Raw genomic sequence first — 27173 nt, 5'->3', positions numbered from 1 at the left:
ACGCCGGTAGTTTTGGAAACAAAATTCACAAATGTACAGCAAGCGAGAATTGAGGTGGTGCGTTCACTCTATATTTTCGAACTTCACTCATCTGTTCGCTCAGTGTCGAAAAAAGTTTTGGTCGCTGGACGATTTCTCAGGTGCGTTCTTCTCCCTGTCTCTTTCTGTCCGCGGTCTCTCACATTAATGGGCAAGTGCTGCGTCGGACGCGAACGACGTGACACGAAACGCACGCGCATCACAGGAAACACTTCATCTAAACTATTTTTCGTAGAGGTTGCGATTATTATCTTTGTTTTCCCACACGCGGGTTACAGTCCAGCTGGCGTAGTCGGAAAGTAGATCGCAGCCGGTAAAAGGCATATAATTTCTGCACATTTTTTTTCGCTTCTTTATCTTTTCGTCAAAGTTTTAATCGTTCAGCGCTCGCGATACTGCGAACTGCGATAACAGCACGCCGCACCGGCACATTGGCCTTTTCTTTTCAGCTATACATCGAATAGCGCGCCGTTCGTTCAACGTTGGCTTATCGCACAGAACAGCGTCTCCTCCCCCTTCACGTAAGCGGCTGCATGGCTGCATCCGTTGGCGCTGTTTTCAAGCTACATTCCCCGCTAGCTGTCTGCACGAGCCTCGAGGGAAGGGTGGGTGTCCGGCGACGCCAAATCCTCGCCGCGTCAGCTAGTCGGTGGTGCTCATTTTCACATTCACCGGAAACCCGCAGCAAGTGGTCGTCACTCTACCGTTGCAGCAACATGAACGCGTGGGCACTGGAAACCGGTGAGTTGTCGAGGTTTCGTAGATGAAAAGCTTTAGTTAGTTGACAGTGGAAGTACGCGCTTACAGGCTTTAGGTCGGGGCACGCGCGATGTTGTGTTACACGCTTGAGACGTTATGAGCCAAGGACGACAGTTCGTTTATCTGAGTGTTTTTTCAAGGCCTGCGCCTACGCCTGCTCTGGCGCGAAGCGCGTGAAGCAAAACAGACAGGGAGTTGACAGCCATGACTCTCGCTGAGCTGAAACCGGAGTTGGTTCGGGGAAAAAAGAAAGTGAATTCCAGTGCCCGCTGGGCATGGGGTGGATAGGCTTATAGTCGTGTCGTAAATGCCGTGAAAACATTTGCCGCATGTGCTCCTGATATATGTTCTAGGAGAAACGTTGTACGTTCCTGTTGCATTAAGATTCAAACTGCAGAGAATTACCGCGCTATTTTATTTACGCAAACGTTCAAATCACTTTACACTGAACCTTCGACGACTGGGGTCTTCAGAACTTCGGCCCCGCGCACTGGTTCACACTTCACAATGCCGATCACAGTGCGGCCATCTCGTGGCGTCGCTGAAAAACGTCGCAAATAGGTAGTTGCCCGCCATATTTGAAAGCAAGGTCTCGTATTAATGCGATTCAAGCTCCTCCATCGCGTCTACTGTGGGCGGAAAACGTATGGAGGGGTTTTAACTGCGGTATGTCGGTGATTGTGGCTGTCTTTGTTGGTGACCACGCAGTCGCGATTCTAAAACTAACCATTGTCATAACTCTTAACACACGGGCAGTGATACTGACAGATATTAGCTTGAATAGTTGATTTAAACATAAAACCAGACATACCATGCATAACGTGGATATTATCTAACTTGTTCCGAAACAGACGCAGAGAACATTTGGAGGTTGTCGCATCCAATTTGAATACTGGGATGGAAAGTTTGCGCTATTATTTACCATAATTATTAATCTTTGGTTTATTAATTTTTACCAGTCTATTTATTTCTCAAAGCTTCTATTTGTATTTGTAGAAGAAAGCTCATTTCACTAACATTGTCATCGTGTTTTTGTTTCTTTTTTTTTAGACTTGTGTATTTTACGTCTATTCTGTACTCAATCCATGTTTTCATTTGCTTTGCTTGATTGTTTTCCATTGATGGTGTCTTGAATCCAAACAATACGTGGAGCTGTGGAGTATTCTTGATTCTTTTTTGCAGCCTTTTTTCTTTTTTTTTTTACGCGATATCGCTCGTTTCGCAGAAATTCTGGCGTTGGCGTCGTTGGTTGCGAGTGAAAACTCATTTTATGCGTGACCGAAAAATCGAGAACGATGCAAATTAGTAAAAAAAATCCTGGGCTAGAGTGGGGATAGAACCCGGGCCGTTTGCGTGGCAAGCTGATGTTCTACCTCACGGCCACATGTCTGCTTCTGAACGCACTGAAAATAGCTTCCTCTGCTTGGAAATTCAGTGAAGGTAACACATGATTTACAAACACACGCGTCCTGTGTACATACTTCACAATACAACGTGGAATATTGCTGTAATAATATGCGATACAAGTGTCCATTGAAGTAGGGCGTCATAGCGTGTGATTATCATAATGACTTTGCGGTTTAAAGCTGGTAACGTTCTACAAAAGGCGCACTCGCTATAGTGGATGTATATCAAGTTCGAAGAGGTTTCATTCACTAAGTGTTTGAAGTAGGAACATTGCGTTCAACACTTAAAGTCGAAGCTTTAGGGTTCCCTGATATTTTCATTGTCCTCCATTTGTTAATTTATACACGGCGGAAACAACGATTTGACTTGTGGAATTAGGCAGGGTAGAGTATAACTTAAACAGCTGAAACGCAACAAAAAAAATATAACAACAGTAACAGCGCTTGTCCTCGTTGTTTCATTAGTTCGTTGTTACCTTTTTTTGCGCTTCAGCTGTTTAAGTCATGGAATACCAACGAACCCGCTCCCACACCTTGCTAGAGCGTAAAGTTCGTGAAAATGAAATTTGTCATCTACCGCTTCTGACCATGAAGCTAACTTTCGTTCAACACATGACTTTTGAACTTTTCCTTCAATTACGCTACCGAACTGCTAACCATCGCTTCAAGCCTCAATCTGCGTTTTCATGCGCGGAGCTTGTACTTCGAAGTACTTAGAGTGCGTTTTCTTTTCCCGCAGGCTCCAAGCTTCCGCCGCTTGTTCCGGGCAAACTGCGCCTGTACAGCATGAGGTTCTGCCCCTACGCGCAGCGGGCACTCCTAATGCTTAACGCCAAGGGCCTAGAGTGAGTATTCCGTACATAAGCCCACAGCTGTTATACACAAGTTTCTCCTGTTGGGTCATGATGCGATCGTCGTTCTTCTCCTAAGCGGCCATATATCTTCTAATGTTCCTGCTTGGCTAACCTCCCTGCCTTTCCTCTGATTTCTCTCTCTCTTGCTCTCCAATGTTCCTGTACTTCTTATCTGTCCTTTTGGCCGCAAATACGTCTTTCATTACAATTGCCTGTTTCAGTGACAAGATGTTACTAGATTGCCGGAAATCTCTTTTCTAAACAAAGCCTTATTTTTGCTTATTAAACGGCGAATAATGTTTCTAGCCACGAAGTGGTCAACGTGAACTTGGCGAGAAGGCCCGAGTGGTACAACGACGTACTACCCGCGGGTACCGTTCCGGTGCTGTACCAGGACGAAAAGGTCATCAGCGGTTCCATGCCGATCGCCGAGTACCTGGAAGAAGCGTACCCGCAGCCGCGTCTCTTGCCCAGCGATCCGTACCTCAAGGCCTTGGACAGGAGCTTTCTGGACTCGGCATTAGCAGTGAGTTAACAGGCTTGCATTGACGGAACCCGAAGACCTTTTTATTGGGTAGGACATATGTAGACGTGGATTATCAATGGAAGAAAGCTTAGTCCATCGCTACAAACCATCTGAAACCTGCCATTCGACGCAATGTTGGTAGTTATAGCATTTGCAACATTTAGATGTGGGATTGCCGATGCTGAGAGAATGACGCTTACGGTGAAGGTTTATTATTGATATATTTTTTCTTTCCTGACCTCCAACGCCCTATCCTTTTTTTTTCACCTTTCTGTCTTCCCTTCCTCGGTGGAGTGTAGCGAACCGGATATTGACAGCCTGATTATCCTCCCTGCCTTTCACTGAACCTACTCACAACCGTCGAAAGTCTAGTGGTGATTGTGTTCGAGTGCTGACCCGGATGTGGCGAGATCGATTCTTGGCCGTAACGGCCGCATGGCGATGGAGGCGAATTGCTATTGGCCCACCCACTGTACTCGTTAAAGAGCCCCAGGTGGTCAAAATTTCTGGAGCCTCCCACAACACAGTCCATCATAGTATGGTGCTTTTGGGATTGATGGAAACTCTTATTACTAAATGTCGAATCTACCAGTACAAACACTCACACTTATATACCATTTTGCAATATGTGAAGTATCTTGATATGTCATTATATGTCTTTCCTTTCTTTCAACTTTAAGTGTGCATCGCTGATTGGCAGCATTTCGCTGAAGAGAGGATCGAAGGAAGAGCACTGGGCGAACTTTGTCAAGAAAATCGGGTGCTTTGAAAAAGAGCTTGGCAAGAGGAAGACGACGTACTTCGGAGGTAACTGACAGCGACGATGACTTGCTTTTATTGAGCGCGTCCGAACAGCCCCATAAGTGACATCATGTGGTCGTACGCACAGGTGACCAACCCGGCTTGGTGGACTACGTGCTCTGGCCCTCGTTTCCGGCTGCTCTCGCCTTCAGCAAGCTCTATCCCGATCTCAAGATGCCGGCGGCCGACGAGTTCCCGCTGTTCTCGCGCTGGCTGCAGGCCATGCGAGGGCACCCTGTGGTGAAGGCCACCGTGAACGAGGACCACGTCTTCCTCTACGCCAAGAGTGGTCAGGAGGGAGAACGGGACTACAATGCTGGACTACAGAAGTAGAGCCGTACGTCGCGCGTGTAACTTCCCTCACGTGTCGCGTGCGAGCGTAGCCGTGCGCAGCAGCATCTGCACATATATGCTACGCTTATTAGGAGTGGGCGAGAGAAAGAGAGAAATAAACGCTTATTTCGAAACAGTGTTCCGAGTGATGCCCGGTATCTCCCTAAGGTGGGAGGGTTCCCTAGTCCAGGAACACTCTGGCTTTGACGGCCTTCATGGCCCTGGCGACGAGCTGTCGCCGGTCTTCCAGGTCCTCGAGGATGAGCTTGAACTCCCACGTTTCAATTAGGTGGACGCCGTTCGTTCTTGATGCTTAGTGCGGCTCTGGTTGCATGCCCTGGTTTGCATGTCACTGTCTTGTCTTTGAACGCGAAGTTGTGCGCATCACCCAAACATGCGCAGCTCGCGCTGCGCATGTTGCTTGCGTGATGATGAGAAAAGTTTATTCATCGGAGCAAACGAATTGTCTTCGCCGAAAGGGGAAAAAGAAGAGGAAAAAGAAAAGAAAAGCTGGTCTATTTCTAGGAAGCCACGCGCCTACAAATGCCGCCCTTTGACGTGCTTGTGAGCGGTATCGGTTAGAACGAAACATGGACGCCTGCGAATATGACTCCACGTGTCGGTGATAACACACTGCGTGCCCTCAGATACTGCGTATCGCGGGGGAGGGGGGTTAGATAACACACCGATATGAGCCGCTCCGACGACTTCCAGATATCTGCGTGCATAGCATAGGTGTTCTTCCTTGGCGGTCGGCGGGTTTGTTTCTCGTCTCGCGAGCTCGCAAAGTAACGCCGAAATCCTTTGGAACATTTATAGTTCCTTGAAAGCAAGGCGTGGAACGCTTTCCGAAGACGTCGTTCCAACATGGACCCTTGGGCTTTCGCATCGGGTGCGTATGCAGCGCAGTTATTGGACGCTACTAATTTTAGGTCTTGTAATGTTGCTTCTTATCCCGCCGCGGTGGTCTAGTGGTTTTGGTGCCTGAATGCCGATCCGAAGGGCACAGGGTCGAGTTCCGACCGTGGTGATAGCCTTTCAATGAAGGCCGAACGCCGCAGACCCGTGTACTTGAATTTAGGTCATGTTAAACAACAGATCGTCAACATTCACATAATAGGGGGAAGAAACACTGCGACGAACCATCGCCTCCCCATCAACCTTGCACACGCCGATGTGCGATCCCTTCCTGTGTCCTCACCGTTACTAACGCTGTGTGTTTCGATAGATATGTGGTGTTTAGCGTCCCAAAAGTACCACACGATTATGAGAAACGCCATGGGGGAGGGCTCCATGGAAATTTCGACCACTCAAATATCAGCACACGGGCCTACAGCATTCTCGCCTCCATCAAAAATGCAGCCGAGATTCAATCCCGCGACCTGCGGGTCAGCAGCCGAGTACCTTATCCACTAGACCACAACGGTTGGGCACACTGTGTGTTTCAATAGAGGGAGGCCGCAAAATCAAGACAGCGTCAACGGCAATCGACGACAATGGGAAAAATGCAAAACGAAGACGTGGTCGTGCCGAGACGCGGATAATTGGAACTCGATGTTCTCTCGCGTGCGTTTTTCGTCAGGCGCAGAGTTCCCATCGCTTGCTCCCGGGAAACTTCGGTTGTACAGCATGCGGTTCTGCCCATACGCGCAACGAGCTCTGCTTATCCTGAAAGCAAAATCAATCGAGTAAGTATTGGGAGCTCTGGCTGCCACTTTCATTTATCAAACAGCAAAAAAGAAAAAAAAAAGCCTTGTGTCGATCTTTGCATAGCTTTTTTTTTTAAATATTGTGATTGGTACCATTGATAGACGTTCCATGAGAACTCAGCGTTTGAAAATAAATAGAATGAAATAATTAAAAAAAGAAGATATAAGTACTATTTTGCATTTTCTTACACTTTTTATCCAGTTATGAAAATAAGGCTTCTGTCTTCGGTGCATTGAGTATGTGGAAAGTACGGCATGAGCTAAGGAATGATAAAATATTGCTTCAACTCCATAGACCAAATGACTTGCTGATTGATTGCCTATTGAGCCATATCTTGGTGTGGATGCGCATGAGACGGCTTTAAACCCTCCCATAGTAGAGTACCTAGAACTCTAAATCGTTACCCACTTTTTCTAAACACACTGTTTCGATGACACGATTGCAAGAACAAGACTTAAACGGTGCTGAAACACAAAACTGCGCTTTAATTTTACAATATCTGCCTGGTGAAAAAACATGCTTTTGAACAACATTGTGATCTTTCTGGCGTGTTTCCTATAACTCAGACTGCGGCTCAGCAAGTACGAAGACGTGTAGCTTGTTATGGGGCACACTGCCGTGTGGCTTCAGGATTACCTTCGACCACGCTGGATTAATTCACGTGCGCCCACAGCATGCTCTTACACGAATACTTTTCACTTCGCCCACACGGAAACGCTGTCGACAATCAAACACTGGTCGAAATGCTCGAAGGCGCGACACTATTGGTACTTAGCTACAATGGCCGCATGGTGAACATTATAAACGAGATGCTTCCTCAACGCTCCTATATGTACCTGCTCTATAGATTTTTTTCTTTCTTTTTGGCATTGCACATGCTTAATTTTTTATCATTACCATTGAATTCTTCATTTCTTTTTTTTTCATGAATTAATCTTGCTTTTGTTTTGTAGCCGTAATTTTTTATATCGTTTGGTATTCAATCTTTTATATGCTGTTTCTGTGGTAAATCTTAATGTGTTCACTTTGTTTTGATGAATTCATGATGCCTGTGTCCTATATAGCTTTGTGTTTTGTTTTTTAAGCTTACATTACATTAATAATTTTATATGCTACGCCAGATTTTCGTTGTTTCTTGCTTTCTTTTCTCGTCCATTTCTTGCTTTGATTTTTTTTATGTAGCTCCTTTAGCTTTCCTGTAAAATTTTTGCCTGTATTTTTTCTCATGTTGCCCACGAAACTTAACATACTTATAGTATCAGGAGGTTCCCCCGTCAGTTATTGAATCTGTGGGGCCTCCGAGTGTAGTACTTCACTATGCTACATTGTATCTATACAAGCTGAATAAAATGGATATTGACATTGATGTGAGAGTTTATCTCTAGCCCTTTTCTTCAGTATTGATATCTCCCTTCGAATAATAGGACAATCCTTCAAAGAATCATCATGCGGCCCGTTGGAATTTGAGCACCTTAGTACTGTGGCCTGGCACATGTCCGTGTTATGGTGTCCGGTGCATCAGGAACAGACGGTAGAGTTCATGCACACAGTACTCACGCGATTTAACTTCATGCGCTTCCAGCACTGAAGTGGTTTCGATACAAAGGGCGAACTGCGTGTCGGAAGTGGCCCACTTTTATGTGAGATGGGGGTTAATCGCCCTTAAATATAATCCTAACGCATCGTGATGTTCCAATATACTTGCAATAATGTCTTCTACAGCCGGCTTGACCAGGTCTGGTAAGTTCGTGTTGGTAATGACTTCATCAACATCATAAATTATCCCAGTGATTACTTATTTGCCCAACGTCATATGAGAGCGTACTTCTATCCCAATAAGTTCCGCAACATAAGTTCCGCAGCATCGCGCAGTGTGTCTAGCGCACTCACATGATTGATGTCGATCGCTATAGGATGTTTTTGAGGCTATTCACTCTTACTTCCTTTACTTCATTCGGCACCAGTGCTTCTTGCTGTACAGATACGGCTTGCCGGTCGAGCCATCTCGTGTTGTCACTGGCGAGAAGTTGCGTGAAGAGGATGGTCAATGCCACGGTGTTAGACCGTGTTTAATACCTCCGTATCCTACGAAGATCGCATGGGGGACTTTTCCTTGTGGCTCCTCACAGGCTCGAAGGTGTGGTCACCCGAATCTTCACTGCTGACGTAGAGTACGGTTTTATCGCTGCCAGTGCCACTGTCGGAGTTGTAGCGCATCCTGGAAGGAACACCCGCGGACACTCCGGTGTCCGGTGTATTGCGGGGGGCTCCAATTCCATCGCATCCCAGCAATAAACCACACTTGACTGGTGAAATGAAAATTATTCACAAGAAAGCGTAGAACTTACACATTCAGCATTTTGCCATAGTGGCACTTCCTCGTCGTTCCTCCGCCATTCGAGAAAAAAACGGCCTGTTCACATGTACGGCGCTTAAGGCCCCAATTGCTGGGTCCAACCTCGCTGACTTTGTCCTTTTTTCTCTGCGCTCCTATTTCAAAATTGCTGCCGGCCGTTCTCGTGGTACTCCTTCGCTGCCCTACAAACTGTCTTAATTTTGCGACAGAGGAAAGGCAACATCAAAGAGTATAAGGCTCTTTCTCTCTCTCTTCGCAACATTTCTTTTTAACATCTTTCATTCCACTCACCCCTTTCCCCAGCACAGGGTAGCCAGCCGGTCTAAGAACTGGCTAGCCTCCCTGTCTTTCTGCTTAAACTTTCTTCCTCTTCCTCCTGTCTTAATTTTATTCTCAGTGTGGCCCTACCGCTTTCGCCTAATTTATCGATTATATAGTACGTCGATATGCGCTGAAATTTGACCTGATAGCACAATTTCAGCGCCGCCCTTTTTTGTTTTCAACGGCAGTCACGAAGTGGTCAACATCAACCTAAAGGACAGACCGGAGTGGTGCAAGGATGTGCTTCCTGCGGGAACCATACCCGTGCTTTCTCAAGATGATAAACTCATCAGTGGATCCATGCCCATCGTTGAGTACCTGGAAGAGGCGTATCCACAGACGAAACCCATGATGCCCGCGGACCCGTACCTGAAGGCGCGGGACAGGAGCTTCCTGGATGTTGCATTGCCCGTAAGCTCACACAGTTCTCAAGATTTAGACAACTTTTAGGATCCATGGCTCGAACGAATGAAGAAAGAAAAAAGAAAAAAAACAAAGAAAAAGAAAGAATGAAAGACGAGGAGCCTATAGCCAGTTACGAGGCCAGCTGGCCACCCTTTGGTTGAGAGAGAAGGTATGGGGAATCATATTTATATACACAAGTGCCGAAGATTGGGCGAGTTGGTTCGTCTATACTTGAACTGGTATAGCTTATTTCGGTAGAGAAGAAACGGCCGAGTAGAGCGACGCAACAGGAGCGCTCTGCTCTGTTGTGTCGGTCTGCTCTGCCATTTCTTCTTTCCTTCAATAAGGTTATACCGGTCTAAACATATTTACGTAGTTGTTCGGTGAGTGTACACAAATACAGAAAGACACAAAGTATGGAGAGATCAGGCTTAACTCTGCAACGTAGAAGGGCACAACACCTGCTTCTTCTTTCTGGAGGAGGGAATAGAGAGTGGAAAGAAATCGGAAGGAGAGGAAGGTGTAAAGGAGATATATGAAGGGGAAGAAAATTATTGACGAAGACTTGGACAAATAATAAGTTGAAACACGCAAAAGAAGAACAAAAGTAGATAAACGAATGGCCACATTCATTTGGTTCATAAATTTAAGCAGTACTCGATGGGTCTGCAGGTAACGTCGAGCAGTAAACTTTCTCGGTAAGAGGCAATAGCCAAGCGTCGCACGTGTGCATCCAAAAAGTCTGTGTTCATTATACCTCACCGTGTCTGAACACACTAATATAAGCCAAGGGTTGGCTCTGTGTTCGTGCGTGAGCCCCGATGCCGTCAAGGACGTGGGGATAGTCCTGTGTGAGGCTGTTGCGAACTGCACAATCATCCTATGTTTGTGTGTCCTGCATTCGTAAACCAAGCGGGCATTGTTAATTGATTGAGGAAAGCCAAAGATACCAGAAAAAAGGCGTTAAAACAAAAACAAAGAAAATAAAACGACAATACGACACTGCTTAAAGCTCGTCTGTGAAGCCAATCTCCGCCGCACCAAGCGTTCAATTGTGTTACTGCTGCCAGGTGTGAAGCTCTGCGATCGAACTTCACACCTACAACAAGGCCATTATTGCCGTTGTGGTGTCTACGTCCGCTCTAAGTCCCCCCAAGCATTCCTGTTCTGGGTTAACTTGTGTGCCAACATAGTGTCCTTTAAACACATTGTTATCGGAGTCGTGGACGTCGAGTAACAGCCGTGGTAGAGACATCTTGTTACACTAAGTGCAACTGTGGGACATACGTCATGAATTTTTAATTGTGACCTGAGCCTTTTTCTTCATGACACACTTATTGAAAGGCCGCATATTAAAGGACCTCCCCTACGCTTTTAACAGCAGTTACGTTGACTATGGTATAGCTAACGGCAACATTAGCTGATACTTAGCTTGCCCGCAAACTTTTAACTGTATGCGGAATGCAGGTTTTCTGAGGTAGCAAGCTGGAGAAGGCCCGAGTTACAGTATATACAGAACCCCTAGGTCGTTCTAGTTTGCGCAAGCTCGAGATCTATTTAAGTCTTTTTCACAAAAGCTCAGCTTATGGTCCCAGTGGCCTGAGCGGCCAGATTGGCTTGGATGTTGACGCCATCCGGTGGCGCTGATCACAAGCAGACCAATACGGAGTTGTTATTGAAGTAATCAAGGGGCAAGTTCTCTGCTAATATAATTTTTGGCATTGGAATAACCATGAAAACAGTTCATCATCGACAAATTTTATTGTTTCTACGTCAACCCTCGTGGCAGCATGACGACGTCTATGCAAAACATAGTCATGCAGAGTTGAGCCTCCTTCAGTTTCTTACTACACACTAACGTGTGTAGTAGAGGGTGGTCCACCTTAAATCGTGAAATCATGATAACCACCTGTTCTGACGCCCGATCGAAATGTACGCTTGTACCAGGCATTATTACTGCGATAGTGCACGCTGCATTGCGAAGCATGTATACAGGACGCATGTTTTTGTAAACCATGAAAGTTACTTTCCCGGCATGTCCAAGCAGTAAAAGTTATTTTCACTGTGTTTCCAAGCATACGTGTGGCTTTGTGGTAGAACACCTACATGCCACGTAAGCGACCCGGGTTCGATCCTCCCTGAGAATTAGAGTTTTTTTATTATTCATTTCATTTGAATCTTTCTCGATGTTTCGGTCACGTACAAGATGATGCTTTTTCGCTCATAACCAACGACGCCGACGCTGCAATTTCCGCAAAACGAGATCTTCAGCGCTATCGCGTTAATATGTTATGAGATGTCGCTGGCAGGGTTGAACGAAGTGGCGTATATATAGCGTCAACGATCCGGTGTACAGGACGCGCTATAACTATGCACTAATTCTGCGTTTTATACCATTTAGGCAAACAGAAACACACTCAGTAGTAAAGGACAACGTTTCAGAATATAGGGTTGTCATGAAGGTAGTTATAGCGCGAGAACAAAACGACGACACAGAGACAAGAAGGACACAAAAGACATGAGCGCGTATAGCGTCAACGCGCTAGCGCTCGCGCTTAGCGCTCGTGTCTTTCGTGTCCTTCTTATGTCTGTGTCGTCGTTTTGTTCTCGCGCTATAACTATCGTCATGCCATACCAACTAGCCCAAGCTGCCACACTTATAGGGTTGTCGTTTTGCAAATTGTCGCATGATGTCGCTACCGGCGTTCACCTTACTTTTCACATGATCAGTGTTCAGTTCCCCGGTATAACGCCAACGACAGTGCCTAGACATGTACAGCGGACCCTCTAAAGTTCCACGTTAGGACATTTCCGCTAGCTTGACTCGCCAGGAAAGGAGGTTGCGCTCGGGAGGATTCGTGTGACTCCACACGAACCCTGGACCACGGCCTACGGCCGTCCAGGCTTCTTGAACATCCGCTACAAAGCCTCCCCCATTGACATGCCCCTTCTGCGTAGCTCCAGCCGCGCACGCAACGCTTGATCACTTCATGGGGACCTGTCTTCAGACCATCGCGAGGCCCGCACTCACCGCCTACGCCAATTTGGCTGTAGATCGCCCCAGTCGACTGTCTCTACATCGGCCGCTCCAGGACGTTATCCAGGAAACAGAACTGTCACATGTTTGTTTATGTTATGTCATAGGACATACTGGCGCGAATACTAACAGTAACAAACACTCTGTACTCTACGTAGATAGACACACGCTGAAAGATAACGGGTTGTAGTTAGACAAAGAGCCACAAGACGTCCCTGTGGGTGTTCTTGCAATCGCGCACGCAATCAAGCGATAACTTGGTCCTTGACAAATTTCAATTGCCTGCTTAAAACATGGAAATATAGCTTGGGGCCGTTACTATTGCAATAAATTCATCGCATTTATAATCATTTCTAGTGAGTTGCACGTGCGTATTTTTTACCAGCCTTTGTTCTGGATTACTACTTTTCATGAAGTTCATTACGACAGTGTAACAGTATATACTTCCTTAGCAGTTATGTTACACGTATATTACTGAGTTCGTAGGGCGCAAATATGTATTTAGGATTATGCCCAGGGACTACGCGTTGTGTTAATGAACATGTCGCACCAAGAAGCTTTTTATTGCGCATATGTGCACTCCTGTTGTTACCTGTAAGTGGCCCCCGGGCGTCGTCAAGTTGCATGTTTACAGCTCTCTTGCCAGGGTGGCCGGCAACATTGTACTTCTTGCATGATGTAAACAAAACTTGGCTTGACTTTAGGTATTTGCGTTAACCCTAATATACGTGAAAAAGTATACGGAAAAAATCTCGGAATACTTTCTATTGTTTGTGTTTCGCTGACATGGTAACAATGTCTTTAAGGAAATAAAAGTGAAAGTGAAGTGAAGAATGTGTTTCACCTTTGCAGACGGCCAATGTGGTTGTCTCTATCATGATGAGGAGAGGGTCCGTGGAAGATAATTGGGACAACTTTCTCAGAAAGATACCACTGTTCGAGAAGGAGCTCGTTTGTAGGAGCACGCCTTTCTTCGGTGGTACGTCTACCTCGTTATTTTTTGCATGAACACGACACAATCGGGTGTGTCGAGTCGGCTTTGCCGCATCTTGTCCAGTGCGCTCGGCGAGTCAACTGCCTTGCACGTTGATTGACAGAATTGACTTTGGTTCGACGAATAACTTGTCTGTCTTCGCCAACGCTTCAATTTTGATTTGAGAATGCCCTTGGTACTTAGGACAGCTTACCGTTTTTTCTCTGGACGCACGATCGCAGGCAGATCTCATGATCATGTTTTGTCGCGCTGCATTGTTCTCATCATCACTCACAGGAAGACGTAACTTTAATCTTGCGCTGTCAAAAATTACGGGGGGAATATCTTGGGACCTATGGCGCCTGTTTAGGCGAAAACAATGACCTTGTGTCTGCTTCGCAATTGAGCAGCAAGGCCTGCCAGGATTCCACATATCTGTTCGGGTCGTTATAGCAGCCACTGTGGACTTTGTTTATAAGGGTGCGCTCAAGACCGCAGGCGCGCGCGCCATCTCGGCAAGCATCAACTCGTATACCTTTGTACGTGTCGTTCTCTCAATGCGAAGAGACTGCAAAAACACTGCTCCTCTCCCTGGAGGGGCCGTAGTCTCTTGCACCAGCGTTTTGTAGAGTGGAGTTCAGCCAAATCAAATCGAAGAGTTAGCTGCGTCTCTTCGTGTTACAATTTCTTGCTGTCTCATTCATTGTTTCGCCCTTGCGGTGAAACGTTTTTATGCTATCATACTTTTCATAGTCACGCAGCCACATTTTACGGCATGCGCACGAGTATTCATATATCCACTGATAAAGCGTGCAACTTGACACAGCACCGGATAACGAGCGGATACGCACGACTTCCCGCTTGTGGACTGTTAGCCATAAATAATGTAAGTCTGACACCCAAGAGAACGACCTGAAAGCGTGTACTGCGAGCCACATGCACGCGTCATGCACGCCTTGTATAATTATCTTTACTGTGTTTTCTAGGTCACTTGTATTTAAGGACATATGCAAACCAATACCACAATCACTGCCGCGCACGCTGTCTCGGCAGTCATTATAGAGAATTTTAGATTAGCGTACGCAAGACTGTACGTCCGCAACATGCTGCGCGTTGCGTACGCTACGTTTCAGGCTGCGTGCTATACAGCATTAGTTTACCGTGCGCTACATCTGCAACGTGTACTGCACCTGAACGGTTACAGGCCTGCCTTTGAGTGTTGCTTCACGCCATCTCGCGGAGAAGCGAGCTGTAATAACCGATATTCGTCCACGCAACACACAAGTCAAGGCATGAGACAAGGCCATCTTATCTCCGATAACCTCCGATAATGATGGTGAATAATCGGCGATGATCATGACCATGACATTAATGCTGACTAATATTGACTACAATATTAATAATCTACCATGTGATGATGATGATTCTGTTTGGCGCCATTCTTGTTGAGGATGGCAGCTACGCCGACGGTCACTATTCTTGTTCGGTGAGGCGCATAAATTTTTAAATAATTTATGTTAATCGTATTCTTATTCCTCCATCTTTCAGCATCATCATCGTCATTTCTTCATAATTTATTTTCTTCCTGTTCTGCGTCTTTTCTTTGTTTCTGTTCTCTGCAGGGCCGACGCCGGGCTTTGTGGACTACGTTGCGTGGCCAACGTTCGAACTCGCCCGTGCACTGTCCGTGGCTCAAGCCACGCTGAAAATGCCCAGCTCCGAAAGTTTCCCGCGCTTTTCGAGCTGGTTTCAGAGGATGCGCGAGGACTCGGTCGTGAGAGCCGTCATCAACGAGGATCACACCGAGATTTTCGTGCAGTCGTTCGACGGCCATTCCAGGGACTTTAACGCCGGCTTGCATTGACGGAATATGTATTTGAGAGTGAGAAATACGTTTTTTCTTAGTTGAGCACACAAACAATCTGGGTCTGTGAAATAATCCGATCTACTTTGTTATTATCTACGGCTGATCACTTTGGTAGGGGACAGTTGTACCTTCACTGTCACTAGCATAGACATACGCAGGGCCCCCTTCAGGGGAAGAAGGGGGGGAAGGAGTTTTGTCGCAGCACCCCCTCCCTATTATGTCAATGTATGGGGTTGGCTTTGCGACTCCCTGTTACAGGTGACTAGGAGTGACATCCCCCCCCCCCTCCCCGCGCGCACACCTATGATTACTAGTACGTCGTACATGGAACCAGATACATTAAGTTTTAGGCTACATTTACATCATCGTTACCTGCATTTTCGGTACGTCGTGCAATGATTCAAGTGCGTTGAGATACGAGGTACACCTATCACAATATTCGTAACTGCACTATAGAGGCTTTCATTCAGCACATTATTGTTCCATGCTTTCTTTTCATATGAACGTTGCAAGCAAGTTATCGCAACACTTAACTCGGCCACCGAGAGGAAGGAGGTGCCATGTTGCCTTTTCCAATCTCTTCTCGTCTGCTTGCAGGAAACAGAGCAGCCTAACAGAGGCCAGTCATACCGTGGTGTACTGGAATATCCGGTATACCATACTTGCGCCGGACTGTTCATGGCGCGTACACTCGCAGTCTCTGATGCTTCACCGCTGTTGCTGCCTATAAACGACTTTTATCGGATTGGCTGCTAAACAGAAATTAGATGGTCGTATTTCATCTTCGCGAGTCGTTTTCAGAGAGTTGCCAAAGTTCACTTGACGGTAGCTATTTTCGAGCGGTGAACACCTCCAAGTTTCACTTCGACTACTGAACACATTGTGCCGTCGTTACGTACCAAGCCTGTTACTCAACTATTCATGTTATTCAACAAAGCCTCAGATGGCTCACCAAATTCAAAAATTGATCGTCTGCGTCGGCAGCGCGGCTTGAGCGCGAGATATGCAAAAAATCGTGACCTCACAGATAACCGAAATGTGATGTCACCTGACGTCACTATGACGTCACATGATGGCGTCATCAGGTAAAACCATCGTTCTGTCAAAAGTCTGCCGATTACGGAGGCAGTGTAAAACCGTATAACGTGCACAAAGCTATCGCTGGAGGCAAGAGGATCAATAAATCGACTGAGGATAAGAATATGGTTCAAGTTGGCGGAAAGACGCCGACGCCGTGCTGCGGCCCTGGCGGCAAGCTCTGGGTGAATTGGGGATAGGCATGGCTAAGGGAGCAGGCGATTGGGTGTGTGTCACCACAGCCGGAGCAAGTGCATGCGGCACGCGCAGCACGCGTTGGTGCGGGGAACTTCGGTGCCTTGCCGTAAGCTTGGCGCGTTCAAACGAGATGCTCGCTGTTCGAAGTTGCCTTTCCGCAATGGCAGAGGCGACCCACGGAAGCATCGGCGAGGTCCACTACAGGGCAGATGGTACCAATGCCCGCGATCCACCTGCAAAGCTATCTGTTGCCGGACAAGTCGTACGATACAGCAAGAAAACAAGCATGGATGACCGCAGTTAAAATATTAGGGTAAGTTCTAGCTCTGCCGCGCCTTCCATTTTATTTGCCTCAATTCTTCACTTGAAATCGTTTGTTTGGACTACCTGAATCAGTACATAACGCGGCGCGTCTATGCAATGACTGCAGTAATGACTGCTCACTGTCTTTTCGTATTGTGAAACTCCAGTTATGGGTTGATGATTGATTGATATGTGGGGTTTAACGTCCCAAAACCACCATATGATTATGAGAGACGCCGTAGTGGAGGGCTCCGGAAATTTTGACCACCTGGGGTTCTTTAACGAGCACCCAAATCTGAGCACATGGGCCTACAACATCTCCGCCTCCATCGGAAATGCAGCCGCCACAGCCGGGAATCGATAGCGCGACCTGCGGGTCAGCAGCCGAGTACCCTTAGCCACTAGACCGCTGCGGCGGGGCAACTCCAGTTATGGTTGTATGTTGAAACAACTTTGAGTTTTGATTCCCTGTGTTTGTGAGACGTACCCGTCGTTGTTAGATATTCACACTCCCATACGTCATAACGCATGACGTATGCGATATGATTATCTACAGTCTTTCTAGGCGTGAACCGTCTACAGCAAAAGTGGAATAAGAAAGGCGCGTGGCAATATTTTTACCCGACGATGAGGGGCTCTCGTCTTTTGCTCCTCAGTCATGAGACCTGATCCTAATATAAGCTTTCATAATGCAATGTCTGATTTCATCTAATGAAGATCAAATACCGAAATTACTGATCAAGCGCAGCATATAGAGGGTACAAGCCACAGCCTTTCCTAGCCTGGTTGAAGCAACGACGACGACCAAACGTGCGCGACATAGGACCAGGGGCTGACGCGCATAGCGGCAGCGCTGAGGAAACAGCACTCTCAAAAAGGGGCATCAAAGGTCAAAGATGCATGCCTTTCCTGTTTGAGTGCGTTCGGGTGCCTCGCAGCCGCCGCCGGGCAGCCGCCGCCACCATGCTCGCCATGCTGAACCACGTACCACCCCCCGTTGAGATCCTGCAGTCCGACCTGCCGTGGTACCAGCGCTTCTGCGCTTGCAGAAGGCAACGCGAGAGCGGTTCGCTTCTCAACGATGCCCTGGCCAAGCCCATCGCGTCCGGAGCCGCGGGCAACAGCACGTTGGACCGACTCAAGACCATCAAGTACATCGAGCGCTACCCGTGCGTAGTTGGAGATGATCGCAACCTGAGGGTCTGCCTGGAGAACCTGAGCAAGGCGCTGGACGCCAGCAGTCCTGAAGTGGTGGTCGCCTCGGCCGACGCCCTGGCCTCGGTCCTCCAGAAGCATGGCTCCAAGATGACCACGGATATGGTGAAGAGCGTGTTGAAGACGTCGTTTGACCAGCTCCTATCGGCGCGCATCAAGGTTCGAAACAGGTCGGTCCTATAGCTCTCTGTGTGACACGCTGCTGGACAGCTCCTGTTGTCGGTTAGCACGTTTGAAAGGCGACATTGATATGCGCCCCGAAATCTGACGTTATGGCCCTTATTATAACGGTCCCATTCATCGTATACTCTTCAATGAAAGTGAGCAAAGCGAGCGGACGTTCCTGCTGAAAAAAAAAAAATAGGTCAGGCAGAAGCGATTCTTGTGTTTGGTGTACAGAGATGCGAGAGCGCCGTTGGACGGAGATTTAACGAAGCGTTGCTGCTATTATAACAGCGGATAACCTAAACTTGCCAGCTTAAGCCAGCACCTGTAATCACTTAGCAATGATACAGCTGGTGCTAGCCAGTGCTAATACTAGTAACGTGCATGTAAATGCGATTCATCGTTAGCCATTCGAAAATCGCAGTGGAGGAGCGCTATTCCGTTGCATATAAAAAGCCACGAGACTCCATGTTTTCAACCTCATGGACGTAGATGACTGCTAGCACTCAGTGTCAGGCGCCAGCGCATATAATGAAAGAAAAATAGGAGGTCTACGTGTGACTTGTGCGGAAGCGGGCGAGCCCGCTTGTCATCTTTCAGCCTTGTACACTTTTACATTGCTTCATTACTTCTCGTGAATGAAACCATTAATTACGTTTATTGAAAGAAGGAGAACAGAGAGTCGATTACATCAGCAAGAGGCTTAACATCCTGTCATCTCTGCTCTTGGAAACATTGCTCTGGTTGAGATGCCAATGATGAGGCATTTCGTTGACTTGGTTCTGCGAGGCACGGCACGGTAATGGTGCTTTTGAGACACGACAAATTGCCGTCGCTGTCTGGAACCCAGGTTCGTCGACGTGATTGTGATTCTGCTCAAGCAACATCCGGGCCACGCCTCCAGCAACCTGCTCTATCTGGCGCAGAACTGCGATGTGCTGCAGACGGTGTGCGCCATGGAAGCCTTCTGTCGCGTCATCCAGACGCGCCACCTCAAGCTGCTCCCACTCAAGAGCATCTTTTACTACTTCTCCATTCACGTTGACAGCAGTGACGTAAGCGTGCGTTCGTACGCAACGAAGGGAGTAGCACTGATGGATTTTTACTTCTAAGCGGGGCTTGGCTTGAGAATTGCGTATTAAATGATGAATGGTTGTGCGAGATTTCACGTTACGACAGCTTCGACACGCTGTGATTGCACATTCCTTACCAATTGGGTGACTGTGCAATATACTTACATGCGTTTAACATTCCTTTTTCTATAAAGGCAGTTAAAGGAGACCATAGTATGTGTAACTCAGGGGACGAGTTATAGCTCATGATTACTGAACTGGATATGGAAAGCAGAAGAGTAGGTCTGAAAATCAATATGCATAAAACTAAAGTATTGTGCAACAGTCTCGCCAGACAACAGCACCTTGCAATAGGCGGAGAGATGCTGGAAGTTGTAAGGGATATGTTGACTTAAGACAGGCACGGCTTCTCGATCTCTGCCTTTGGGAGAGATCGAGCGGCCGTTGGACAGGTATAGTAACCGCGGAGCCGAACCGTGAAATAACGAGAAGAATAAAAACGGGGTGGATCCCGTTCGGCAAGCATTCTGAAATCATGAATTGTAGTCTACCACTAAAGCTTAAGAGGAAGGTATAAAAAATAACAGCTGCATCTTACCAGCATTTACCTACGGAGGATGCAAAAACCTGAAGGCTTACAATAATAATTCCACCTAAATTGAGGATGGCGCAGCGAGCAATGGAAAGGAAAGCGATATGTGTAACGTTAAGAGACAAGAAGAGAGCAGAGTGTGTTGGAGAACAGACCGGGGTTAAGTATATCATAGCTGAAATCAAGAAGAAGAAATGGACATGGGCCGGGCCCGTAGGGCGTAGGCAGGATAACCGCTGGTCATTAAGGGTTGCTGACTGGATTCCCAGAGAAGGCAAACGCATGAAGGGGAGACAGAAATTTGGGGCCGATGAGGTTAAAAAAGTTCACAGGTATAAGGCGGCAGCAGAAAGCACAAGGCCGGGTTGATTAGCGGAGCATGGGAGAGGCCTCCAGTAGGCGTAGTCAGGCTGATGATGATGCTGTTCCTTCGGAGTCTTACTAAACCAAGTACTACTTCGTAATGAAGACACGGTTACTGCAACTGAATGACACTTCAGTTGAATTGTTGTGGACCTCACCACCCTTAAACAGAGACGGGGGCCATATGTGTGGGCTTTGTCGTCAACACTGTACTATGCCCTATGGCAGTATGTAGCATATGCTCTATCATCCCACTTCGGGTGTGCCTCTTTGTAGGTCTCCAGTATTTGACGAAAAGTATTTGATCTCCTTTAAATCTCAATATAAATGGACTCGGCGCGATTTAAGTGTCCTTCATTAGCGACTCCTTGTCACGATTGGCCGATCACGTCTATGAGGGCGTATACAGTTTACTCGGCAGTCGGTGAAAAGAATAACCCGTATCATATCGCGTGATAGACTGAATTTCGAATATGACTGCATGATTGTTAGCTCGCTGATTACGCGGCCGCCCTTAGCTGTGCCTGATGTGGTTGGACCCGGAATCGGTCGCAGCGACCTGCCACCCCAGTGCGTATTTCAGAACGTGTAGCCAACAGCCTATTGCGCACTAGCCCAATTGGTGCTTTGCACTACCCCTTCCAGTAAATGTCGTCCACCTCCTGTCACGGATTAGGTCAAATGAAAGGGATCACTGTGAGCACAAATTAGCAGTTCTTATGATGTGGTGGTGTCCTCGTGATGATAGTAAGTAGAAAAAAAAAATCCGGACCCTCACACCACTTCCTTTGGAAAAACGAGTGGCTGGATCCGGCTCTGAACGTATTCCTAAGTGGCATGAAGTTTCCTTCCATCCTAACAATAAGGCGGAGAATAGTTCGCGAAGTTCACAGCCGCATGTTTCATATCTAGCCTGCCTTATGCAGATGTTTCAGCGTTGTCAGTTGTCACGTCTACTCGCCACGGTGGCCTAGTGGCTAAGGCACTCGGTTGATGACTCGCAGGTCGTGGGATCGATGGAGGCGAAAGTGCTTGAGGCCCGTGTACAGTATCACGGAAGCCGACTCCTTAACTATGAGCACATTGCAACTGTAGCACAGCTCTACAACGAGGCACAACCAACCAGTCGAATTCTTTGCTTGTTACCTGTACTTACCGATTTGTCGGTGGCGGCGTCCATTACGCAGGTCTGCGATTCGCGCGCCACTCGGCAAGCACAGTGACATGACACAAAATTGACTCATCCCAGGTTTTTCACCATCTCACACAGCTTTATTTTGTACCAACAGATAGTTACACATAAGTTACAACAGCCCTGGGCGTACAGCACAGCTGCACGCCCGCAGACTATGAAACCCGCATGCCGCAAGGAAGCTGGCTTGCTTGGACGGAAGGCAAACATGAACCGAAAACACACACACACATCAAAGTTTGGCCTCCTCTCGCGCCCGGATTCTGAAGCACATGTAAATACCCCCCCCCCCATGTTCAACACTATAGTCTCTAATGAACACTCTTTCACCTGCAGCTCGCATGGTGACTGAATGTTTCCGAGTTAAACACATTTCGACGTGCGATCCATATTCCTTTACGATAATGCCTTCCAGTATGAGTCGCAGTGTAGTAGACTCGGAACATTTGCCGCTGGCTGGGCCGGGAATCAGGCAAAATTTATTTTAATTCTAGCGTTTTTTATCATAATATATCTCAAGAAAGGAAATATAACAGCCGCGGTATTGACACGTGGTTTCTTCATCAGGATAAAATGTTCTTAGAGCGTTCGATCTTGCTGAGATATAACTAAATTCCATTAGTGCGTGCTCATCGTTTTCTCTCTATTTTTGAATTGATAAATGTAACGTGCATTGTTATAGAGCAGTGCATTTCAGATTCCGATCGGCAAATTCTTATTGCCTCAGTTATCAATCACTACATTTTTGCAATCGCTACACTACAGAGTTGCAAGCATGATGAATAGATTTGTAAGAAAGGGAAAGAAAAAAAGAGAAGACAAAAACATGAGGATTTTCGAAGGCAGCGACACTGCCACATCAAAGACGCATGCCCACAAGCCTGCACCAATCAGCGCGTGTGTTGGAAAGACGTCATGAGACGCACAGTCACTGACTACGCCGACGGGGACAATCGCTGAATTGCATGAGAAAGGACTATTTCTTTAGTCGTAATCTGCTCTCGCGCTTCGCTGGTTGGCTTCCTATTATATGTATTCGCTTAGTACACAATGATGTTATGATGGCGTACACAATGATGTCACATGGATCGTATGAGTGTGTGGCTGTCGACGGGAAGGGTGCGCATCTACAGGGAATGGAGCCGCCGTACTCAAGTGTGTCAGGTGGGTGGAACTTATATATAGTCGCACTCAGTCTGCGGTCCGACAAAACTGGTACTTTTGACTACTTTGACGAATGTCTTTTCGCGAAGTTAACTCGGATCGGTCGAATCTACAGGCCGTGTTCCGGCGAACGGACTTCGCACCGGGCACTCGTTTGTAAAAAAAGGAATTATACCGCCCAGCCTGGCACTGTAAAGTCATGCATAATCTATGCGGTAAACTTGACCCGAATAAATACAGGCTTGTAAAAATCAATCAAACATTCAACATAGGAGAAAAAATGCAGTCACAATCATGCTTACATCCAAATTGTGCAAGTGTGCGCCTGCAGCATCAGAAGGTTATACTTTGATGTGGAGCTACTAGATCCGCGTGATGCCCAGCTTTTATGTAAAATCTCGTGAGATGCACGTTTCTAACGTGTTCAGGAATTCAATGGAGCTGTGTCAGAGGATATGTATGTCCCGCTCTCTGATGACGTCACTTCTTGATTGCATCTCAGGCATCCTCTTCTTAATTGGCAATTATATCGTGTGACACAACCATGTGACGTTAACTCATAATGAAGTGAAATAAAACATTAGGGGAAGCGTAGTTTGGAATCTAATACCATTAATTGTGAAAAGATAACTGAAGGTGAAACACAAAGACAATTTCGCGTATAAGGGCAGCAACTCCATGGCATTCACATTGCACGTGTTCTTTCCATTTACATTCGTATCCCTACTGCTCAGGATTAATACACTTCAAGTAATTAGTACAAGTTACACTGCATATATGTTTTCCTCGGCTTTATCTGTCGACTTCGTGTGGCTAAATCTAACGAAAAAAAGGGCAAATTATTCATGCTTATTGTTTCTTTGATTGCATTATACGTCATTCATCCCTGCATGATAGCAACATAGAGTTACATAAATGCCGTCGAGTATAATAGTAGCGCTGAAGGCACGCTTTAACTACACCTCATGTGGCTATCAAGCACGTGCACTCACATTTCCTTACATCTACCCCTTGACAGCGCTTCTGTGCTGGGCGTGAGTGGTCTATGCTGTTATCGCGGATCCCAGAGTGTCTTCGAGCTTTGTTTTTTTCCCCTTAATATGATGCGGCTGTGGATCACTGATCGCATGAATGAGCAGTTTTTTTTTATTGTGCACTGCTGAAATGATCACATATAGTTACACTGGGGTATAAGGAAGTATATGTACAAAAGCTATTTACAATGGTGTCTTTTCGGCGTGATAATGGTTCAACTTCCGTATCCACTCGTCTCCGCGGAGGTGCTGCCTAGATACACTTTTTTCTCAAGTGTTATGCTGATCGCTCGAAAAATTGTCTGTTGATTCATGTGACAGATTGGAAGGCCAACGTTTTTTTTTCTCCCAGAGCAGAAACCTTATCTGTTTGGTCGTGTAGACATTTTTTTCTTTTTTTTATAGACAGATCGATTGTTTATTGCACGCAACTCGACCTTAATTGTGTGATCGCTTTATCAGAATGTCTTTTGCTAGCGGACAGTGTTGGTCTCCGTAATTCATAAGGCACTACAATGACTACTTCGTCACCACGAAGTATGTTTTGTTTTGATGCATTCGTCTTGCTTCTATTCTCATCGTTTTTTTTTTCATCTTTTAAAAGACACCGGACATTCTGTCAGTAAGGAAAAGGAAATTCGAGCGGAATCTATTCAAACGCTTTCTCTCACTTCGCCGAGTAACAAGAACCCGTGAAAAGAAGACAGGAAAGTCACAAGCAGCCCAGCTGCCCATTGATGAAATATACGTTTCGACCACTCGGTGTGCAAATTAGACCAGACATACCACAAATGCGGGCGGGACCTGTCTAACTTTCGTGGCTCGCGCTCGGGCCACTTATCGGAGAAACGTACACGACTCAACAGTCGCCACTCTTTCACAATAGACACGCACAACCCGCCAACTATTTGCGCGAAGACCAGTACATGACGAAGGTACAGGGTGATAAGAAGGCTAAAGTAACAGTGTAACAACTCAAGCCCTATGACACCAGCACTCCCTGGTCGCGTAACCTACGTTCTCACTCACTCCAAAGCCCCGCTTTGATATGCCTGGTCAAATATGCACACCAATCTTATTCTGTAGGATGATCTCAACCAACCGTGCCTACAAAGCTGCCCATTGTTACTTAGAGCTCAAAATTAGAGAAAGACGTGCAAGGAGTGAAGAAATTGTCATTTTTCGCCAAGTCTCACCATGAGCTAATGTTTGGTTTAACCCGTGTTAAATGCGAGCTATAAGTAGAAAAATGCTCCCAGAGAAACCGGCGAAAAAGCCAGGACACACAGTCTTTTCCTTTTTTTCTTCGCTTTGTTAGAGTCGTCGACGTTACTTGATAATTGCTTCATAAGTGTTTTTTTTTTTCAAATCTTTTGCGCCTTATAGCTTTTCCCACTTTGGAAAGCCCGCGGCTTACGAAATAAATGTGCCTGTGTGTTGTTTATTTTTTTTCCCGGTCCTTTACGATATATTAACTTGGCCTGACCTTACAGATGTGTCAAGTAACATTCATGTATCGATTGCGATTAATCGTTCTTTAAAGAACCCGATCAGTCAAGAACTTGACATAATGTCGTCCACTTGGAGGTTTCGCGGCGTGGATACGCACCTGAATTACTGCCAATCCATCTAACCACCTATCACGACGCGATCATTCGTTACAAAGTTTTCTAAATTATTCAAGTTTTAGGTTGCAGCCAACGGAAAAGTAAGCTGTCATATGCCGGATGGAGGACCGCGAAAAATCGCAAAGTGAAAAGCTGAGGGTGAGTTACGCATTGGGTCTGTTTACGATCGCTTTGTAGTTTAGAGAGGTTCTACCTGTCTTATTTCTAATAAACTCTGTTGTACGTTGCGTGAGCATCAATAAAGGTATTGCGAACTGATGTGGGATGGCAGAGTGGGCCAGTTAGCTGAAATGCATGGTACCTGAAAAACGCGAAAGACGGGACCAAGACAGAGCCGTACGTGTCTTCACTTTCTTGCTCTCGCACGTAGCGCGGTGGCTCAAGTTCCACGATCTTTGAGAACATCGCACCCATCGGAACAGTTTTGCCGCAGAGTTAGGCACCAATCATTTGATTAGGAGAAATGTCGACGGACCGTGGAATTGCCCTGGCTTCTTTCGCCCACTCCTCTAAGTAAAACTGTTTCACAGATTTCAATGGCACGAAAATGTTCAGAGATGGCTGATTTGGATCAAGTCCGTTGCCTCCGCCGTCAAAGCCGTTGGGTCAAACTGCGGCAGGTCTGCGATTTGCAGCGTCCCGCCGGAACCGTCTATGAGGCTCACTTTCTCGCCTAACCGGACGGGTCCGATGCCGAGCGCTGGCTGTTGGGTCGAACCGCCCACGAGTAGACCCTCCTTGGGTCCCTGGTGTGTGCCTCCTCCGCCACCACCGAAATGTTGTACGCCTTGGAATAGGCTTGCCGGGAATGAAGAGCCGGCGAAGTTATTGCCTCCATTAGACCCTTTGGCCAAAGCAGCCAGCTTGTTCTGCAAGGGAAAGAAAGAGAACAGCAAGAATGATAAGGATCGCAGGCTAGTGAGCACATTAGCGTCGACAGCACAACCGTCCGCCTTATGAGCATCGTTATCAAATGCAATAAAAGAAAAAATTCGCCTAAGTGCTGGGCCTGCGTAAAAAGAACAGCAGCTTCTCGATACCCGCATTGGCTACCTTAAAGGCGCGTAGTCATTCTGACTGCCAAGGCCATGGCAAATTCCGAAGTGAATCCCGTTGCACTGAACAAATACCGTTGGTTGCCATACAACCAGTACTGCGAAGTAATTAGTTACTTTCTTCTCTTAAGCTATTATATTTGTACGCTCATATATTGGGTTTTCGTTAGCTCTACAGCATATATTTTGCATGAAAACTAGCACTGGCTGCCGTGCTTGCAGCAGCGTGCCGACAAAGGCAGCGCTGCAGTGTCACGAATGACACAGTCGTTGTTTATGGTGGTGAAATTTTTCTTGTTTGCTTCTGGCAAGTGGCAGTGAGATTCGACAATGCCGCAAAACTAGTTTAACTTTGTTAAGAGTTATTATCGTTTGTATTATTAGCTGATATTTCACATCGTGTTGCCTCCGACTGGGCATGTCCGTGGCATGCAACATTTTCAGTTCCAACACGGTCACGGTCACAATGAGCAACAGATCTGTCCACCCAAATTTAAGCCACCAGAAGCAGATGGCCCCTCACACACGCGACATTCTCGGCAACACCGGTACTCTCAAGATGCATCGCGTCTCTTTCATTACTTGACTTGCATCGTGAATTATACGTCACTGGAAGAACTGCGCAAAAGCGCTTTATGTAGCCGATGGGTATCGAATGCGGGAAGCATTGCCGTTACAGTTCGGAAGCGCTCTGTGGCACCACCAAACGTGAGTCTACACAAGTCAT

General features: G+C 46.7%; 4 protein-coding genes across 5 annotated transcripts in view; 3 read left to right on the top strand and 1 right to left on the bottom strand.

Annotated features, from left to right (window-relative positions):
- The first annotated feature begins 518 nt into the window (after positions 1 to 518).
- Positions 519 to 4852, top strand: LOC119174551 (glutathione S-transferase omega-1). Its single transcript, XM_037425499.2, has 5 exons — positions 519 to 780; positions 2944 to 3049; positions 3365 to 3584; positions 4265 to 4391; positions 4474 to 4852. The coding sequence occupies exons 1-5, from the start codon at positions 573 to 575 to the stop codon at positions 4716 to 4718; spliced, it is 906 nt and encodes a 301-aa protein (XP_037281396.1). The 5' UTR covers positions 519 to 572; the 3' UTR covers positions 4719 to 4852.
- A 155-nt stretch (positions 4853 to 5007) lies between these two features.
- Positions 5008 to 15479, top strand: LOC119174552 (glutathione S-transferase omega-1). Of its 2 annotated transcripts, none has more exons than XM_037425501.2 (5): positions 5008 to 5610; positions 6301 to 6406; positions 9294 to 9516; positions 13400 to 13526; positions 15143 to 15479. In XM_037425501.2, the coding sequence occupies exons 1-5, from the start codon at positions 5586 to 5588 to the stop codon at positions 15382 to 15384; spliced, it is 723 nt and encodes a 240-aa protein (XP_037281398.1). In that variant the 5' UTR covers positions 5008 to 5585; the 3' UTR covers positions 15385 to 15479. The 2 variants fall into 2 exon arrangements, with proteins under 2 accessions (XP_037281398.1, XP_037281397.1); XM_037425500.2 differs by having other exon boundaries at positions 6170 to 6406.
- Positions 15480 to 17392: 1913 nt separating this feature from the next.
- Positions 17393 to 19518, top strand: LOC142817253 (uncharacterized). Its single transcript, XM_075894319.1, has 2 exons — positions 17393 to 18350; positions 19196 to 19518. The coding sequence occupies exons 1-2, from the start codon at positions 17866 to 17868 to the stop codon at positions 19455 to 19457; spliced, it is 747 nt and encodes a 248-aa protein (XP_075750434.1). The 5' UTR covers positions 17393 to 17865; the 3' UTR covers positions 19458 to 19518.
- Positions 19519 to 21618: 2100 nt separating this feature from the next.
- LOC142817786 (uncharacterized) overlaps positions 21619 to 27173 on the bottom strand; it is a 41208-nt gene continuing 35653 nt past the window's right edge. The window contains exon 6 of the mRNA XM_075895454.1: positions 21619 to 26260. Within this exon, the coding sequence (XP_075751569.1) occupies positions 25943 to 26260 (318 nt within the window). The 3' untranslated portion in view covers positions 21619 to 25942. The remainder of the gene's footprint in view (positions 26261 to 27173) is intronic.

Source organism: Rhipicephalus microplus, chromosome 5, assembly GCF_043290135.1.
Source record: "Rhipicephalus microplus isolate Deutch F79 chromosome 5, USDA_Rmic, whole genome shotgun sequence".
Classification (NCBI taxonomy): domain Eukaryota; kingdom Metazoa; phylum Arthropoda; class Arachnida; order Ixodida; family Ixodidae; genus Rhipicephalus; species Rhipicephalus microplus.
Note: the sequence above shows the minus strand (reverse complement) of the source record. Positions and strands in the feature narration are given on the sequence as shown.